Below are 21,205 nucleotides of genomic sequence, written 5' to 3' on the forward strand. Positions count from 1 at the left end.
AGGGCTTCCCCGGTGGTGCAGTGGTTAAGAATCCGCCTGCCAATGCAGGGGACACGGGTTCAAGCCCTGGTCCAGGAAGATCCCACATGTCGTGGAGCAACTAAGCCCATGCGCCACAACTACTGAGCCTGCACTCTAGAGCCTGTGAGCCACAACTACTGAGCCCGTGTGCCTAGAGCCTGAGCTCAGCAGCAAGAGAAGCCACAGCAATGAGAAGCCAATGCACTGCAACAAAGAGTAGCCCCCGCTCACTGCAACTAGAGGAAACCATGTGCAGCAATGAAGACCCAATGCAGCCAAAAATACATAAATAAATTTATTTTTCTTAAATCCATAATATTGAGGATAAAGTGAAGAAACTTTGAAAATACAAAGGAGAATAATATTTTTAAATGATGAGTGAGAAAATATTATAAATAGGAAAAATTAGAAGTAAAGAGCTAGTCTTTGGATAATTGACCTTCTAGTGGGAGACACTAAAAGAAGCAGAAGCAACATTTTAAAATATAAGACCAGAAAACCTTTTGAGCACACTTCCCTGTATCTGTGAGACTGTTACACAGCCATTACAAAGTATTATTATTTAGATATAAAAATATACACATGCAAATTATAAAACCACATTCATACTGTGAGCTTATTTTCATGAATATAGATATATGGGAATAGGAAATGTCTGCAAATATGAATATTAAGAGGTCAACAAGAATTAACTCTAGATAATAGAGTTTTGGTTATTTTATCTGGATTTCTTATATCTCTTCATGCCATCTGAAATAATCACAAATGTTTATTACTTTTATGTTTAGGCAATAAACCTATTTTCCATATTCTCTGACCAAATTCTATTAATTTATCCTATGTATTGGGTTAGCCAAAAAGTTCGTTTGGATTTTTCCATAAGATATTATGGAAAAATCCAAACGAACTTTTTGCCCAACCCAATAAATGAGATTATGTGGCCAAATGAAAGGACTAGGATTTTATGAAAGTTTTAATTTTAATTAAAATTTAAGGATACAGGGAGGAACAAATGTTTTACAGTAAATAAATGTGATAAACTCTTGAAATGACTTGTTAGGATAAAAAAACGTCTTAAAAATAGTTTATTGACTTAGAGAATTACTAGTGAAATATTAAGAAAAAAAAGGAATAAATTGACCTGCAAATGTGGACTAAAGTGCAACCAACACCTGGTAACCAATAATATTGTTCAAATGCCAAACATAACAAATTTGTCTAAAATATCCACATTTAAGGGGTATGAAAATCATTGATTGTATCTGATGGTAAGACAGAGCTGTTTTTTAATATTCTCTGTATTTCTCAATTTTTATTCTTAGCATATATTTTATATTGAGAAAGATTATTAAAATAACAATATTAAATATAAAATATTCATAATTATGCTGCATCCCATCCTTAGTTAAGATAAGCAGTTGAACTACCTGCATGACTCTAAACAAACTCTTTTAAAAAGTTCATAGTCATGAGCTGACAGCAATCATGGGGTGCAGCTCAGATTGACATATGCAGTTGTTTATGTTATAATTGTAGATAATTGTTAAATATGGAATGATCTCAATTTTGAATCCAGGGCAGATGATTCCTGGATATTTGGAATGTCTACAATATGTCTGATATGCTGCAAAACACGCTCCTGAGCATAAAAAGTTTGTTCATGGCATCAAACATGTATCATGCTTGGTTTTACATGTAAAAGGCACACTAGAAAACATCAATAAAACAGAACATTCCCTCTCTCTTTGAAAGGTTATTTTATAGTATATATTTTTTGTACTAGTGTTTATAATTTTAAAATGCAATATGGGAAAAGCAATTGCTTTATTAAATGTTTTTTTAAATATTATTGGAAACTAAAACTGTTTTTAGTAAGAGGAGGAATGCAATCATGGGTGCTGGAATGAGTGTATTATGAGGCCTCGATAGTATTTTAAGGATTCTAAATCCATAACCTTAGAGCTACTAAATTGTATGAGATACAAGGACTGGATAATATTTCATCATAAGTTGATCACATTGACTAGTTAGCCTGCAAATATGGAGTAAAAGTGTGACCAGTATCTGATAACCATAAATGTTGTCCAAATGTCAAGTATAGTTAATTACAGGCATACCTTGGAGATATTGTGGGATCAATTCCAGACCTGTGCAATAAAGCAAGTCACGTGAATTTTTCTGTTTTCCAGTGCATATAAAAGTTATGTTTATATACTGTAGTCTATTAAGTGTGTGATGGCATTATGTCTAAAAATATAACATGACATACCTTAGTTAAAAAATATTACTAAAAAATACTCATCTTCTGAGACTTTAGTGAGTCATAATAGTAACATCAAAGATCACTGATCACAGATCACCATAACAAATATAACAATGAAAAGTTTGAAATATTGCAAGTACCAAAATGTGACACAGAAACACAAAGTGAGCAAGTGCTGTTGGAGAAATGGTGCAATAGACTTGCTCAACACAGGGTTACCACAAACCTTCAGTACATAAGAAACGCAATATTTGGGAAATGCAATAAAACAAAGTATGCCTTTATGTGCTTTAAATGTAGCTACGATTATATAGAATTTTTTTCATGTAATGTTAAGGTAAAAACTTCTATATTGAAACCAAAAAGTCTAAATATTTTGCCTATAATTTAATTATTAAATATAGATAATTATATTAGCTTCAAAGTTATTTCCGCTTAATGAGTTAATTTTACAAAGCTCCTTGAAGTTATAAAATATGTAATCCAAAATAACTGATATAACATAAAAGCAAAAACTAGAGCATTGTAGATGCAGCAGAGCACCATATTTCTGTGATAAATCTCTGGTCTTTTTGTTCACTTTTTTTAAAAACCTATTTATTTCACTTTTCATTTTTTTTACCCTTTTAAGAACATCTCCATGAAAATCAGCAGACTTTCCTTGGTCTGCCTTGTCTCCTCCCAGGGAGCCATCTGTCAGGGTGTTATGCAGATAATCTGAAATGTAGTTCATCTTGACCTTTTTCAAACAAATGCTCTTAGTTTTTCTACACTGTTTTTCTAAGCTAGACACTCTAAAAATATGTATGCTTTGCTAAAACATTGTAGGATGTTTTACAACAAAATAAAGGTATATTCCTACATAACACTCATGCAATACTTTTTTCTTTACTTATATATCATTTAAGCCTCTTTCTATATAGATCCTTCTTTTTTCACTCTTACAATTAAAGGAAAACAAATCACCCACTATAATTTGGAGTCTAATTTTCTCTTAATATTTTTTAATTTAATTTTTATTTTATATTGTAGTATAGTTGATTTACGATGGTGTGTTAGTTTCAGGTGTACCACAAAGTGATTCAGTTATAAATATACATATATCCATTCTTTCCCAGATTCGTTGCCTATATAGGTTTTTACAGAATATTGAGTAGAGTTCCCTGTGCTATATAGTAGGTCCTTGCTGATTATCTATTTTATATATAGTAGTGTGTATATGTTAATCCCAAACTCCTAATTTATCCCTCCCCCCACCTTTCTGCTTTGATAACCATAAGTTTGTTTTGAAGTCTGTGAGTCTGTTTGTTTCATAAATAAGTTCCTTTGTATCATTTCTTTTGGATTTCACATATAAGTGATATCATAAGATATTTGTCTTTGTCTGACTTACTCCATTTAGTATGATAATCTCCAGGTCCATCCATGTTACTGCAAATGGCATTATTTCACTCTTTTTTATGGTTGAGTAATATTCCACTGTATATATGTACCACATCTTTATTCATTTCTCTATCAGTAGACATTTATGTTGCTTCCATGTCTTGGCTATTTTAAATAATGCTGCCCTGAACATTGGGGTGCATGTATCTTTTCAAATTGGAGTTTTCTCTAGATATACCCAGGAGTGGGATTGATGGATCATATGGTAACTCTATTTTCAGTTTTTTAAGGAACACTCAATACTGTTCTCCATAGTGACTGTACCAATTTACATTCCCACCAAGAGTGTAGGATGTTTCCTTTTTCTCCAGACCCTGTCCAGCATTTATTATTTGAAGACATTTTGATGATGGGCATTCTGACCAATGTGCGGTGATACCTCATTGTATTTTTGATTCACATCTCTCTGACAATTAGCGATGTTGAGCATCTTTTCATGTGCTTTTTGGCCATCTGTATGTCTTCTTTGGAGAAATGTCTATTTAGCTCTTCTGCCCATTGTTTTGATTTGGTGTTTGTTGTTTTGATATTGAACTGCATGAGCTGTTTATATATTTTGGAGATTAAGCACTTTTTGGTCACATCATTTGCAAATATTTTCTCCCATTCTGTGGGTTGTCCTTTCATTTTGTTTATGGTTTCCTTTGGTGTGCAAAAGCTTTTAAGTTTAATTAGGTCCCATTTGTTTATTTTTGTTTTTATTTTCATACTCTAGGAAACGGATCAAAGAAGATATTGCTGCAATTTATTTCAAAGAGTGTTCTGCCTGTGTTTTCTCTAAGAATTTTGTAGTATCCACTTTTACATTTAGGTCTTTAATCCATTTTGAGTTTATTTTTGTGTAAGGTGTTAGAGAATATTCTAATTTCATTCTTTTACATGTAGCTGTCCAGTTTCCCCAGCACCACTTATTGAAGAGACTGTCTCTGCTCCATTGTATATTCTTGCCTCCTTTGTTGTAAATTAATTGACCATAGGTGCCTGGGTTTATTTCTGGGCCTTCTATCCTGTTCCATTGATCTATATTTCTCTTTCTCTGCCAGTACCACACTGTTTTGATGACTGTAGCTTTGTAGTATAGTCTGAAGTCAGGGAGCCTGATTACTCCAGCTCCATTTTTCTTTCTTAGGATTGCTTTGGCTATATGGGCTCTTTTCTGTTTCCACACAAAATTTTTTGGTCTAAGTCTGTGAAAGATGCCATTGGTAATTTGATAGGGATTGCATTGCATATGTAGATTTTATTGGGGAGTAGAGTCATTTTCACAATATTGATTCTTCCAATCCAAGAACATGGTATATCTTTTCATCTGTTTGTGTCATCTTCAATTTCTTTCATCAGCATCTTATAGTTTTCAGAGTACAGGTCTTTTACCTCCTTAAGTAGGTTTATTCCTAAGTATTTTATTCTTTTTGATGCGATGGTAAATGGGATTGTTTCCTTAATTTCTCTTTCTGATCTTTGGTTGTTAGTATATAGAAATGCAACAAATTTCTGTGTGTTACTTTTGTATCCTGCAACTTTACTTAGTTCATTGATGGGCTCTAGTAGTTTTCTGATAGCATCTTTAGGATTTTCTATGTATACTATCATGTCATCTGCAAAGAGTGAGACCATTTCCCTCTTGTAATATAATCTTAATATTTAAATAGAGATGCACAACATTCCATAAAATTAATTATATTCTTAATTAACCATTTCATGCATAAATGTGAATTTTACTCAATATTTTCTCTACTTTCAGTAAAGATGAAATGACTGACTTTGTGTACATCCTGAGAAGGTGGCCAAAATATGCTATGATCAAGAAGTTGCTTCTAGGACAATCTGGCCACCCGATTTCCCTGTTTCCATATTTATGTTTCTAAAAGATACTCTGAGACCAATATTAGATTCTTCCCCCAGATTTATTTATTGTTTTATCGTTAACAGAGTTTTAATACTCCTATATATTGTTTTACACACTTATATATTAACTCATCTTATCCTCATAATATCCTTAAAATCCTAATAAAGGGACTATTCTTATTTTTTCAAATGAGGATATCGAGCTGTAGAGAGGTAAAGTAGCTTGCCCAAAGGCATATAGCTAGTAAGGGTAGAGCCAGTTTGTGAACCCAGACCATTCAGCTCTACTAGAATAGGCTGGCTTTCACAATCACATTCCTGAAGATTGGAGAGGATTTTTAACTAGTTGCCTTCCCAATAAAAATTGTTGGTACAACTATGATGATGTTTCCTTCACTAGTAATGCCACGTAGAAAAACAAGAGGAAAGCAGCTAGCATTTTCTGCTGTGATACACTGCAGCATCCTTAGCCACGGGTTGGTTTTGTCTGCAGAACATACTTCAGAAGTAGCTTCAGCTTAATCCAGAAAAACCTTTATTGAGGGCAGTTACATGTTAGGTACTTTCAATACAGATCCTGACATGAAGTGCAGTGCATTAAGCCAAATGTCTACCCATGTCCCAGCTTAGTGCCCTAAATAACCTGCTCTATCTGAGCCAAACCTTGGGATGTGAGGGTCTAAAATAGCAGAATCATATTTGCAGTATAACTTTAACTCAGAAAATCTGCAAGAGGACAGAGTGGTCCTGGGCCAGGGGTAGGCATAGGTCCAGAAGAGTGGGCTTTTCTGGGATCATCCTGCATGATGAACATGAGAGTGATGTGTCCTTCCAGTGTGTTGCAGAGTGAGATCTGTACATCCCTGTTGTAACAACCTCATGTTAAGTGTGGGATGCTGATTATTTTTATACTGAAAGAAGGCTTGCTTAGGCCTGGTGTTCTAAGTTTATAATGTAGCAAATTTTAGGACCAAGTCCAGCTTGAAACAGATTGCTGACTATTTAAATCGAGGAGTTGACTTAACTGGAACAAAAAAGAAAAACATTTCTGGATCAAAAAAAAAAAAGCTGGAGAATGGGAGCTGTTAAAGTGGGAGAAAAACAGATCTGTTAGAAAGAGCCAAGACACACAACTTAAGGAGAAAACATCTCCACCCAGCAGGAAACCCTGACTTTAAGAAATGCCACTGAAAGAGAGATGCTCCAAGACTCCTCACTGCATCATCTTAGCTTAGGACTTATAGACATTTAGGCACTGAAGAATCCACTGGAGGTATTCTTGGTGTCAGTTTGAGTTCCTGTATGTTTACAGCCTTGATGACAACACAGTGACTCAGAGTACTGTAAGACTTTTTTTCCATTTATTGAGTGTCAGCAACATTAAGACACTTTGAAGACCAGTGGCTAGGCCTAGACGTTTCTGCACAATTAGATTTGGATTTAGTACAGCAACAGCAATCCATATTTTTAAGCCCAGACAGCTAAAGAACAGAGAGGAAATTCATGTTTAAAGACAGGGCTCTCATAATATTGTAAAGCCTGGATTGCTTTTGTTTGGAGCTTAGAGTGGCTATACGTTTGATGAGTGTGGTGAGAAAGCTTTGAGATTCTTCAGAAATTTCTGAAATAGTCACAAAGAATGGGAAGAAATCATTGAGTGAGAATCCATATGCGGAACTTTGAATCAGAAAGACATGAATTTGAATCTGGGATCCTCCCTTTACTGACTATTGATCTTTGTGTCACATGTCATGTTATGTTACCTCCCTAGCAACTGTTCCCTCTAAAGTGGAGATGATATCCTACCAGAAAAGAGTATTAAGAGGAGTCACTGAAGACATACCACAAAGCATTTAGCATTATGTGAGGCAGCAACAGTTTCCTTCCCAGGATATCATAATTTTGCCATCCTGCATTGCCGCTGGACACGCAAGATATTTTAAGTGACATAATACATGTTTGGAAAGTAGTAACAACACTATATTTTATAATTTTTTATAAACTTTCTACAATGTTTTAATAAAGCATTAAGGGTGGTTTTCTGTCTTAATCCATTGTGCAGCTTGAGCCTAATGTCTTTGATGAATGTTACAAAAAGAGGGCAAAAAGCCCATGTGAATTTTTTAAGAAATATAATCCTATGCCATGAAACATTGGGAACTTTTTCATATCTTTATTGATGAGCATCTATGTCACTTAATATGGTCTATTCAATGCAGTCTCCCTAGACCCCTCTCCTCATTGATGGCCTGCATCTGACCCATGACTGTCTATTTGTAGCTACAAACATCTCTCAGGATGGAGAACCTGAAATAGAAACAAAAGGTCATAGTGGTTGAAAGCCACTAAGATCACACATGAGATCATGACAGTTGAAGATGATAAGATCAAGGATGTAGCAGCGCACTTAGTCATAGGAAGTAGGAAGAAGTAGGTGGCTATTGTGGGAGAAGAGAGGAAGCTATAGATCAAGGAACATTAGTACAACAAATGGTAAAAGTCTTAATAAGAATTGTCCACATGGAAAACAAAGTTTCCTATAATTTTTCTTTTAATTAGCATCGTAAGATATAAGAAAAGATGCATGAGTTAGAGAACAAAGAGGGGAAATACTAAACTATTCAATGTTATGTATTCTTCTTTGATGAAAATCATTCCTATCTTTTGCATTTCAGTGTTGCAGTTGATGAATTTAATGCTTACTAAATCACTGTGGGTCTTATGCCCTTTAATATATATATTGCAACAATGAGCACATTGTGAGCACAGATCCCACAAGTCATGGATGCATATTTTAATTCTCTCTTATTTTTGAAGAATACTTGACTTCCTCCTCAACAGTTTTAGGGTTGTAGTTTTCTGAAAGATGATTTTCATTGGCCAATGATTACTATTACTCAATTATATATAAATGAACTGATCAAAATTCATGGAAACAGGGTTGGCTTTTTAATGCTTAATTAGGAAACATCAAATTTTTTTGTTCCTGATATGTACACAGCTATAATTTTTATTACTATAAAATTGACCAATAAAGTCAGAAAATTGATTTATAAGCACAGACTCTGGGAGATGATGATCAGTCTCAAAAAGATCAGCCTTGCCAGTTCTGTACTATCTCAATTACACAAAAACCACATGCTAGATGAGTCAGTTTAATATAAAATCGATTGGTAGACTGAAAAGACCACCACTTTATTTTAAAATGCTCAAAATGGTTGTTCAAATTTTCAGCCAGGTTTGCCCAGTGGCATAATCAAAATAACAAGCCAATAATAGACTCAGTCTTCTATTTCAAAATACAAATAATCAAGTGGGTTTTTGGCTTTAGCATATGTATTTCTTAATCTCCTGAGTTCAAAAGAATTGCAAATTTATAATGGACTCTATCGTGGCATTTGAATTATGTCTTTTCCTTTTTGTAGGTGGATCTTCTGGTCCCTACCAAAGTGACTGGCATTATTACACAAGGAGCTAAAGATTTTGGTCATGTGCAGTTTGTAGGCTCCTACAAACTAGCTTACAGCAATGATGGAGAACACTGGACAGTATACCAGGATGAAAAGCAAAGAAAAGATAAGGTAAGTCATCCTGGTGGTTTGATGACATACAGAAGTAGAGGATCAAATTGTTTAACATTTTTTATTCCTTCATTATTTTGATAATTAGCAATTGTAGAATTATAATTATAGAAGTGAACAGATTTGATGATTATATTAGTTCATTGAAATTAAAATAGGGATGTTTCTTAGCTCAGTTTCCTTGATTGTGTTTTAATTCATGGATTAATGAATTTGACCTGTAAAGTCTCTGTTTTAATATTATAATGATCAGTATATATTGATGCACTTAACCTTCTACACCATACGATCTCTAATTGTTTTCCTAAAAGTTCTTACTATGTTGAACATCTTTGTATCTACTGGTAGCTACTGGTCTGAATGTCTGTGGGATTCTGGAGAATGAAAGTGTTCAAGGGTAATATCAATAACTAATTGGATCAGATGTTAAAATATGGCCTTAGATTAATGAAATTGAATTTGTTGCTTAGATTCTGTGCAAAGAACTGTACCTTTCTGAAGACATCAGTAGAAACGTAATCTCTTATTTCAGTGATTTGGGGGAAAATATAATACACTTTCATACATGTTAAGCATTTCTGAGTTAATAATGATTTTTCCATTTTATGTAATGCCTTTATTTCCTTACTGTTGTTGTATTATTAACCAATAGAAAGGTTGGGAATATCTTTCTTTCTTCAAGTATGCAAGGTAGAGAATTTAATTTTCCCAGAAATACCGAGACTGGAGTGACTATTTCAATGAGACTATAAAGTATGAATTCAGTTCACACAAAATTTATTTTAGGGGAGATGTGTTTTAGGTTAAGATTACAAAACCACAACTCTTTAACTTTTAATGTCTCAGAATATGCCCATTTAGCATCTCAGGACAGACATATTCACTTAACATCTCAGAACACACACACATTTTGCGTTTTAACATCTCAGAAATTTGGTGTATCTCAATGTCACAATCTAATAGCCCTTACTATTTTCTAGAAGAATGTAAAATAATGGCATGTTTTATAATCAGTGGCTTCTTAGATTGAATGAATATTGGGTATTTTGTAACAATGTCTTCAAATTTTTTTAGGTGTAGACAAGTATCTGCTATGGTTTATAGCAAATAACTATTTCAGTTCTTGTTTTCACCTTTTACAGTAGGCATTTTGATGTGTAAAGAATGCAAATATATTCCATAAGATGAAATTTTCTAAACTTCATAAATTATACAGTTCTTGAAATTAATTTTAAGATAAGTATTCTCATCTATAATCCATGTGCAATATTCACTGAAAAGCACATTTGTAATATTTAAATCCTTATATAAGTTGATTTAGGGAAGAAGTGTAAACCATTGTGCTGGTGAAATACTTCTTGTCTCCATTTATATTAAGCATATGATTTAATGATTATTTGTGAATCATTTTTAAAATTTCCCTAATAGATAGACTGGACATTGTTATTTATGCATTTTCTTTCATTATCTCAGTCTGAAATGTACCTAAAACCTTTGTGTCAAGTTGGCCAAGTGATTAGATAGTGTTGTTCAGGTTTTCTATATCCTCCCTGATTTTCCAGTTACTTGTACTAAAAATTCCAGAGAGAGCAATGTGGAAATCTCCAACTCTAACCATTGATTTCTCTATTTCTCCTGGCAGTTATTGGTATTTGCTTCATGCATTTTGAAAGTCTGTTGAAAGACATATGAATGATTAGGGTTGTAATGTCCTCTTAATCAAAAAACTCTTTTATCATTAGAAAATGACCTTCTTTATTCCTGGTGGTATTTTTGCTCTGAAACCTACTTTGCTGCTATTCATAGAGGTACTCTAGCTTTCTTTTGATTAGTACTACATTGGTATATGTTTTCTCCATCCTTTTACTTCTAACTATTTCTACTTTATATTTAAAATGCACTTGTTCTATGCAGCATATAGTTGTTTCCTTTTTTCCAATTCAACTATCTCTGCTTTTAACTGGAGCATTTAGACCATTTATATTTATATGAGTATTGAAGTAATTGGGTATAAATCTATCATCTTGCTATTTATTTGCTATATGTCTCACCTTTTCTTTCATTTTTTCCTATTTTCAGCCTTCTTTTGAATTAATTGAATTTTTTAGTTATTCCATTGTGCTTCATTTGTTGACTTATTTGCTATAACTTTTTTATGTAATTTTAGTCACTGCTTTAGGTTTTATAATATACATTTTAAACTTATCGAGTCTACCTTCAAATTAATGTAGAGCCCCGGAAACATACCTCCATAAGCACAAGCAAAATAGATTATAGTTACAAATCCATGTACTTAAGAGCCACACTTACTATAACACATGATTTTGCCATTCCCCAAATAAGTCTTATTGTAAAGAAAGAAAAAGACTCTCACTAGGCAAGTTGGAAAGTCATGAGAGTAAACTGACACGTTCAGTGTAAAGGATGTAAGCCAGAATCCTCATGTGAGACAGTAAGTCATGTCATCTATCCAATGTAAAATTTCTGAAAAAATAAACAATTTTAGAATTATAAATATGACAGTTGGCTAAACTCAGTCAATATAACTGGTAGTTTTAAAATTAAATTTAGCCAGTCTGTTTTTAATATTATAATTAGTTTGGTACATTGAAGAAAAGCCTTAATAAGTTTACTATTTATTACCAAAGGAAACAACTAACACCAATAAACAATACATAGAATGCTGCGGTTGCTATTATAATAAAGAAATACTTTGAAGGAAATGCAGGACATAAACATCTCCATTCCTACAGAGAAGGGAATTTTATAAAATAAATGAGAAAATGGATTCCATGAGTTCTTTCAGCAGTTGGAAATACAGGCATTTTACACACACACACACACACACACACACACACACACGTATATACACATATATATCCCAATCAAAATATATGTTTATAAATAAACACAAGTAATTATTGTGCTTTGTTGTTATTACTATTATTATTAGGAATTTAGGTATAATTTCATATATTCTTTATAGAAGTGCTCTTCTTTCAAGAAGTCCTACACAACTCATTAATTAATTTTTCTAGAGTTGAATAAGCCATCTTCTATTCATTCTTAGTATCATTTGTGTCTTGTTTTCCGTGGTTGCTTTCCACAAGGGAAAAAAAGTCTTCAATATTTAAAAGTGTAATTCAACTACAAGCTTTCATGGAAATAAATATAATAAATGAATTGAGTGTTTCAGGGCAAAATATTTGACTGTGAGATGTTTCATATATGCAAATTTCAAAATGAAAAATTTACAAAGTGTTCTTTTCTTTCATTTCTTTTTAAACACCCAATGTCCTCCAAATGCCCTTTGGAGCTTTCTGTTTTTGATTGAGCATCCAGTTAAGATTCACGTGATGTATTTATCATATCTCTTTAGTCTCCTTTAGAGTAATTCTCTTGTCATTTTTTTCTTCCAAAGCATGGACATTTTTAAGAGTCTAGGCCAGATGTCTTGCACAGGTCTCACAGCGTGGTTTCATCTGTTTCCTCATGATTTTTTTTTCTTTGAATTTTATTTTATTTATTTTTTATACAGCAGGCTTTTACTAGTTATCTATTTATACATAATTAGTGTATATATGTCCAGTGCATCCCACCACAACCCCCACCCCCGACCACTTTCCCCCTTGGTTTGTTTGTTCTCTACAACCGCGTCTCTATTTCTGCCTTGCAAACTGGTTCATCTGTATTATTTTTCTAGATTCCACATATATGCGTTAACATACATTTGTTTTTCTCTTTCTGACTTACTTCACTCTGTATGACAGACTCCATCCACCTCTCTACAAATGACCCAATTTCGTTCCTTTTTATGGCTGAGTAATATTCCATTGTATATATGTACCATGCCTTCTTTATCCATTTGTCTGTTGATGGGCATTTTGGTTGTTTCCATGACCTGGCTATTGTAGATAGTGCTGCAGTGAACATAGGTGTGCATGTGTCATTTGGAATTATGGTTTTCTCTGGGTATATGCCCAGTAGTGGGATTGCTGGGTCATATGGTAATTCTATTTTTAGTTTTTTAAGGAATGTCCATACTGTTCTCCATAGTGGCTGTATCAATTTACATTCCCACCAACAGTGCAAGAGGGTTCCCTTTTCTCCACACCCTCTCCAGCATTTATTGTTTGTAGATTTTTTTGGTGATGCCCATTCTAACTGCTGTGAGGTGTTACCTCATTGCAGTTTTGATTTGCATTTCTCTAATAATTAGTGATGTTGAGCAGCTTTTCATGTGCCTCTTGACCATGTGTATGTCTTCCTTGGTGAAATGTCTATTTAGGTCTTCTCCCAAATTTTTGATTGGGTTTTTTGTCTGTTTAATATTGAGCTGCATGAGCTGTTTATATATTTGGAGATTAATCCTTTGTCCAGTGATTTGTTTGCAAATATTTTCTCGCATTCTGAGGGTTGTCTTTTTGTCTTATCGTCTCCTTTGCTGTGCAAAAGCTTTGAAGTTTCATTAGGTCCCATTTGTTTATTTTTATTTCCATTACTCTAGGAGTTGGGTCAAAAAAGATCTTGCTGTGATTTATGTCATAGAGTGTTCTTCCTATGTTTTCCTCTAAGAGTTTTGTGGTGTTGGGTCTTACATTTAGGTCTGTAATCCATTTTGAGTTTATTTTTGTGTATAGTGTTAGGGAGTGTTCTAATTTCATTCTTTTACATGTAGCTGTCCAGTTTTCCCCGCACCACTTATTGAAGATGCTGTCTTTTCTCCATTGTATGTCCTTGCTTCCTTTGTCATAGCTTAGTTGACCATAGATGTGTGGGTTTATCTCTGGGCTTTCTTTCCTGTTGCATTGATCTATATTTCTGTTTATGTGCCAGTACCATATTGTCTTGATGACTGTAGCTTTGTAGTATAGTCTGAAGTCGGGGAGTCTGATTCCTCCAGCTCTGTTTTTTTCCCTCAAGATTGCTTTGGCTATTTGGGGTCTTTTGTGTCTCCGTACAAACTTTAAATTTTTTTCTTCTAGTTCTATAAAAGCTGCCATTGGTAATGTGATAGGGATTGCATTGAATCTGCAATCTGATTGCTTTGCATAGTATAGTAATTTTCACAATATTGACTTTTCTAATCCAAGAACATGATATATCCCTCCAACTGTGTCATCTTTGATTTCTTTCATCAGTGTCTTATAGTTTTCTGAGTACAGGTCTTTTACCTCCTTAGGTAGGTTTATTCCTAGGTATTTTATTCTTTTTGTTGCAATGGTGAATGGGATTGTTTCCTTAATTTCTCTTTGTAATCTTTCATTGTTAGTGTATAGGAATGCAACAGATTTCCGTGCATTAATTTTGTATCCTGCAACTTTACCAGATTCATTGATTAGCTCTAGTAGTTTTCTGGTGGCATCTTTAGGATTCTCTATGTATAGTATCATGTCATCTGCAAACGCTGACAGTTTTACTTCTTTTCCAATTTGTATTCGTTTTATTTCTTTTTCTTCTCTGATTGCCATGGCTAGGACTTCCAAAACTATGTTGAATAATAGTGGTGAGAGTGGACATCCTTGTCTTGTTCCTGATCTTCAAGGGAATGCTTTCAGTTTTTCACCATTGAGAATGATGTTTGCTGTGGGTTTGTCGTATATGGCCTTTATTATGTTGAGGTAGGTTCCCTCTATGCCCACTTTCTGGAGAGTTTTTATCATAAATGGGTGTTGAATTTTGTCAAAAGCTTTTTCTTCATCTATTGAGAAAATCATAACTTTTTCTTCTTCAATGTGTTAATATGGTGTATCACATTGATTGATTTGTGTGTATTGAAGAATCCTTGCATCCCTGGGATAAATCCCACTTGATCATGATGTATGATCCTTTTAATGTGTTGTTGGATTCTGTTTGCTAGTATTTTGTTGAGGATTTTTGCATCTATATTCATCAGTGTTATTGGCCTGTAATTTTTTTTGTAGTATCTCTGTCTGGTTCTGGTATCAGGGTGATGGTGGCCTCATAGAATGAGCTTGGGATTGTTCCTTCCTCTGCAGGTTTTGGAAGAGTTTGAGAAGGATAGGTGTTAGCTCTTCTCTATATGTTTGATAGAATTCACCTGTGAAGCCATCTGGTCCTGGACGTTTGTTTGTTGGAAGATTTTTAATCACAGTTTCATTTTCGTTACTTGTGATTGGTCTGTTCATACTTTCTATTTCTTCCTTGTTCAGTCTTGTAAGGTTATACGTTTCTAAGAATTTGTCCGTTTCTTCCAGGTTGTCCATTTTATTGGCATATAGTTGCTTGTAGTAGTCTCTTATGATCCTTTGTATTTCTGCAGTGTCCATTTTAACTTCTCCTTTTCATTTCTAATTCTGATTTATGTTGATTTCTTGATGAGTCTGCCTAATGGTTTATCAATTTTATCTTCTCAAATAACCAGCTTTTAGTTTCATTGATCATTGCTATGTTTCCTTCATTTCTTTTTCATTTATTTCTGATCTGAACTTTATGATTTCTTTCCTTCTGATAACTTTGGGGGTTTTTTGTTCTTCTTTAATTGCTTTAGGTGTAAGGTTAGATTGTTATTTGAAATTTTTCTTGTTTCTTGAGGTATGGTTGTACTGCTATAAGCTTCCCTCTTAGAACTGCTTTTGCTGCATCCCATAGGTTTGGATCATCGTGTTTTCATTGTCATTTTCCTCTAAGTAGTTTTTGATTTCCTCTTTGATTTCTTCAGTGATCTCTTGGTTATTTAGTAATGTATTGTTTAGCCTCCATGTGTTTGTGTTTTTTACGTTTTTTTTTTTCCTGTAATTGATTTCTAATCTCATAGCTTTGTGGTCGGAAAAGATGCTTGATATGATTTCAATTTTCTTAAATTTTCTGAGGCTTGATATGTGACCCAAGATGTGATCTGTCCTGGAGAAAGTGTAATCTGTTGTTTTCGAATGGAATGTCTTATAAATATCAATTAAATCTACCTGGTCTATTGTGTCATTTAAAGCTTGTGTTTCCTTATTAATTTTCTGTCTGGGTGATCTGTCCATCGGCGTAAGTGAGAGGTTAAAGTCCCTCACTATTATTGTGTTACTGTCAATTTCCTCTTTATAGCTGTTAGCAGTTGCCTTACGTATTGAGGTGCTCCTATGTTGAGTACATATATATTCATAATTGTTATATCTTCTTCTTGGATTGATCCCTTGATCCCTATGTTGTGTCCTTCCTTGTCTCTTGTAACAGTCTTTATCTTAAAGTCTATTTTGTCTGATATGAGTATTGTTACTCCAGCTTTCTTTTGATTTCCATTTGCCTGGAATATCTTTTTCCATCCCCTCACTTTCAGTCTGTATGTTTCCCTGGATCTGAAGTGGGTCTCTTGTAGACAGCATATAGATGGGTCTTGTTTTTGTAGCCATTCAGCAAGCCTGTTTCTTTTGGTTGGAGCATTTAATCCATTCAAATTTATGGTAATTATAGATATGTATGTTCCTATTACCATTTTCTTAATTGTTTTGGGTTTGTTTTTGTAGGTCCTTTTCTTCTCTTGTGTTTCCTAGAGAAACTCATTTAGCATTTGTTGTAGAGCTGGTGCTAAATTCTCTTAGCTTTTGCTTGTCTGTAAAGCTTTTGATTTCTCTGTCAAATGTGAATGAGATCCTTGCCAGGTAGAGTAATCCTGGTTGTACGTTCTTCCCCTTCAACACTTTAAATATATCATACCACTCCCTTCTAGCTTGTAGAGTTTCTGCTGAGAAATCAGCTGTTAACCTTATGGGAGTTCCCTTATATGTTATTTGTCATTTTTCCCTTGTTACTTTTAATAATTTTTCTTTGTCTTTAATTTTTGTCAATTTGATTACTATGTGTCTTGGCATGTTTCTCCTTGGGTTTATCCTGCCCAGGACTCTCTGAGCTTCCTGGACTTGGGTGGCAATTTTCCTTTCCATGTTAGGGAAATTTTTGACTATAATCTCTTCAAATATTTTCTCCGGTCCTTTCTCTCTCTCTTCTCCTTCTGGGACCCCTATAATGTGAATATTGTTGCATTTAATGTTGTCCCAGAGGTCTCTTTGGCTGTATTCATTTCTTTTCATTCTTTTTTCTTTATTCTGTTCCACGGCAGTGAATTCCACCATTCTGTCTTCCAGTTCTCTTATCCGTTCTTCTGCCTCTGTTATTCTGCTATTGATTCCTTCTAGTGTATTTTTCATTTCAGTTATTGTATTGTTCATCTCTGTTTGTCTGTTCTTTAATTCTTCTAGGTATTTGTTCTTTAATTCTTCTAGCTCTTTGTTAAACATTTCTTGCATCTTCTTGATCTTTGTCTCCATTCTTTTTCTGAGGTCCTGGATCATTTTCATTATTCTGAATTCTTTTTCTGGAAGGTTGCCTATCTCCACTTCATTTAGTTGTTTTTCTGGGGTTTTATCTTGTTCCTTCATCTGGTACATAGTCCTCTGCCTTTTCATTTTGTCTCACTTTCTGTGAATGTGGTTTTCGTTCCACAGGCTGCAAAATTGTAGTTCTTCTTGCTTCTGCTGTCTGCCCTCTCACAGAGTTTTCTAACTGCTTTTTTATGCCTTTCTGTTTTTATTGACTGCTTTAATTGTTTTAATTGATTTTGGGGTTATGGATGTGGAAGTCTAATGTATCAATAGATCCAGAAACAAGGTTAATGTCAAGAAAGCAATGACAGGGAAAAATTATATACATACATAGGAGTATCTAAACATATGTATGAATGCACATGTATATATGTGTGTGTGTATGTGTACATACACACCAGAAGTTACTTGCAGAAAAAAAGGTGCCTTGTTCTCTTCATTGAGATGTCACTTTCTCATTACTCTCTCCAAGCTTTCATAAGAATTGTAATTTACTTTAGTATTCTATTTTTGGACAAAATTCCACATTAAATCTTTTGTTATTGAGCATGTGATGATACTGTCTGAATACAATCCCTGCATTCTTATTTTTCTCTTTCTAGTCTACAATATTTTCTAACATTTAACTAACTTTTATATTTCTCTACAACATGGATTCAGATACACTTTTATTTAAAAGCCAAATGTTCCTTTGCTCTCATGAAAGTGACATTTGATACTCTTCAAGCTGTTTCACTGTAGTTAGCAGGAAAATTGCAAAATTTGACAGACACTTTCTGCATTTACTTTTTAAGGTTAGAAGCCAAAGTAAAACAATAATAAATTTCAGGAAAAGTACTTATATGGAAAAATTAGAAATGAAAATGGGTTTTCTTAACCAGTATATTAGTCATAATGTCATGGTGTTTAAGTAAACCTGAGTTTACACCATGGGAGCTTTCTTCTTTGGGAAAAGAGAAAAAATGCTGGTAATAGTCTATTTTGTCTCTCCCCCTGAAATTACCCAGGTTTTTTAAAAGCATAAGTCAAAAAATTACAACTTTACTCTGGGTTTTCTGTAAAAGAAAATCCCAAACCCTGTTTCTTATTGGTTCTTAAAAAGATGAATTCCACATATTCATCAAGAACTATTCTGCAACATCTTGGAACTCTCTAATTCAGTGGTTACCAAAATTGTCTGATCGTAACAGACTCATGGGGGAGCTAGTTAAGAAATACAGGGACTTTCCTGGTGGTCCAGTGGTTGAGAATCTGCCTTCCAATGCAGGGAACACAGGTTTGATCCCTGGCTGGGGAACTAAGATCCCACATGCTGCAGGGCAACTAAGCCCACGTGCTGCAGTGAAAGATCCTGCATGCTTCAACTAAGACCCAATGCAGCCAAATAAATAAATAAATATTTAAAGAAAAAGAAAGAAAGAAATATAGATTTCTGGGCCCTGCTTCAGACTCTCTGGGGAGGAACTGGGAATTTAAATATTTATAGAAATCCCAGCTAATTTAAATAATAAGTAAGTGTGGGAAAGATGATTCTAATTGATAGCAAAACTCAAATTAAGCTTTTGAAACTAAAGGTAGTTTTGTGTTTTTCTAGTGTGAGTGGAATTTATTATATTATAATTCTTCAGGACTTTGGTTGGCCTCTAATTTGTCAGTGGAAGTCAATATAAATCAGTGTTTGCAAAAGTAAGTTTAGATTTTAATATGTTTGCCAATTCTCTTATGAACATCAGAAAGTAAACAGGTATTAGCTTTAAACAAATTTTAAATTTAAATAGATTTAAGTAGTTAGGAACACAGATTATGTGGGAAAGCATCTAGGAGAATGTGACATGTGTGTCCAGCAGTTGCTGTCTACTCTATGCTAGATGTATGGGGCAGGGGCAGTGGGGAGTCTGAATATGACATAGTGGCTCAAAGAACTCCCAGTCTAATAAGGAGCTCAGGAAAGGTGGAAAAACTGATTCAGTCAGCTTGTTTTGAAGAATCAAAATATCATCTACCCGATGTATCATTTGATAAAACAACTCTAGGAAAGAAGTCGCACATAGATGTCCATTTCAAAAAGTTCGTGGCTCTCCAATAGAAAAAAAGAGTTCCTGGTCATTCTCTACTTATTTTTTTTCTCAACATCAGTGTGAAAAAGAGAAACAGCAGCATTAACAACCCTCATTAATAAAGCCTCCAAATCTGTATTGGAGGATATATTCAAATCCAAGAGTAATTACAGATGCCACAGGGCATGCTGTCCTTCCTGCTGATGCTAGCACTATCAGGTAGCTGAAATTAAATTTGAATATTTAAAGCCTTGAAAGTCCAGCTTATCAGTGAAGCAGACATCAGTCCAGTAGTCAATACCCATGCTGTTCTTTTGAAATTTGATCTGGATCAGAAATTTAGAACCTGAAGAATGCTCTAGGAAGTAAATAAATGGGATCCTCAGTGGCAATTGGTAAGGAGGATGCTAGGAGGGGAAAATGAAAGGGGGTGAATTAGTCTTTCAAGGAGGACCAGCCACATGTTTCTGAATAGCAAGATCAAGGACAGATCTCTCAATCTTGCATGGAGACCCTTAGTCTCATCCAGTCAGAGTCCTCTTGCTGTTTTCCAGTAAGGCAGGGAGGGAAAGAAAAGGAGCTGCTTTTCTGAAAGCAATTTCCAAGAACTAATTGACTTTACACAAAACACTCAAATTCAAAAATAGCAAGTGAGTTGTGCCTCTATTTGCTAGAGATTTGTAATGTAGTCACAGTAGTGTACTTACTTAGGAATCTGGTGAGTGGCTTAATTGGAAGTTAAAGAAACAAGGATATAGTTTCAGCGTTGTCTAAAAATAAGGACTGTGTTATTTTAAAAAACGCCATCTGGTATCAACTGTTATTTACAATTTTATCTGCTTTCTTCCTTGTCGTAATTCAATATTACGGGACCTGACTAGGATACAGTTGGTGTAAAGAATACAAAATTGCCTATGTTTACATAAATGTGGGTGTTACTGGATTTTGGAATTTAGGACACCACCTGAAAATATTTCCATTTTGGCAGAATATAAAGTTCAATGATGAGCTCATCCTTTTAAATTTTAAATTGTATGAAATAGCTCTGCCCAGGAGTAGATAGACAGAGGTAAATAGTTAACGTCACAATTCTATTTTTAATGCAATAAAAACTGCATGGAATTCAGGGATTAAAAGAAAATAAGTTCAGTTATTTCAATATATACACCAACTGCAAAATTCAAGGAAATACTGTAATTCCTTACATAGCTTTCATAATGCATGATCTTGCCAAAAATAGAATGGGATCCCTGTAAATTTTGCTAAGGCCTCTGACCAAGAAGGCTGCATCCAAAGAAATATTCCAGCAGAGAAGAATTGATTCATCAAATGTTGTTTGCAGACCTAGATCTGCCTGCTGGATCAGGAAAGAGCAGGCACATTGAACAAATTTAAATTCGGAAAGCAGCATATTGTCACCAGTGAGTACTGTGAAAGCAGTTGGTAAGGTGCACAAAGAACATAATGGGGACTCAGAGTCAGTTGTGAAGTGGGGGCTTTGGGTCAGGAACAAGGCAGAAGACTGGATGCAAATCTAGAGGCAAACAGGGCTGGATCAACTATAAGGAGACCTGTATTTCCATTTCCATGTTTAACATGACCTCCAAATAGCCTGCCTACCCAAAGATGTTTGTTCCTGAACCTAGGGTGAAGAAGGGTTTA

The 21,205-nt window shown here is 34.3% G+C and overlaps 1 protein-coding gene across 2 annotated transcripts in view; it reads left to right on the plus strand.

Moving 5' to 3' along the window:
• The window catches only part of EDIL3 (EGF like repeats and discoidin domains 3), a 433,712-nt gene that overhangs the window by 380,177 nt on the left and 32,330 nt on the right, over nucleotides 1-21,205 (plus strand). For both annotated transcript variants that reach the window (XM_060009191.1, XM_060009192.1), the window contains one exon: nucleotides 9,001-9,156. In XM_060009191.1, coding sequence (XP_059865174.1) covers nucleotides 9,001-9,156 — 156 coding nt within the window. The remainder of the gene's footprint in view (nucleotides 1-9,000; nucleotides 9,157-21,205) is intronic.

This window comes from Delphinus delphis, chromosome 3 (genome assembly GCF_949987515.2).
Source record: "Delphinus delphis chromosome 3, mDelDel1.2, whole genome shotgun sequence".
Taxonomy (NCBI): Eukaryota; Metazoa; Chordata; class Mammalia; order Artiodactyla; family Delphinidae; genus Delphinus; species Delphinus delphis.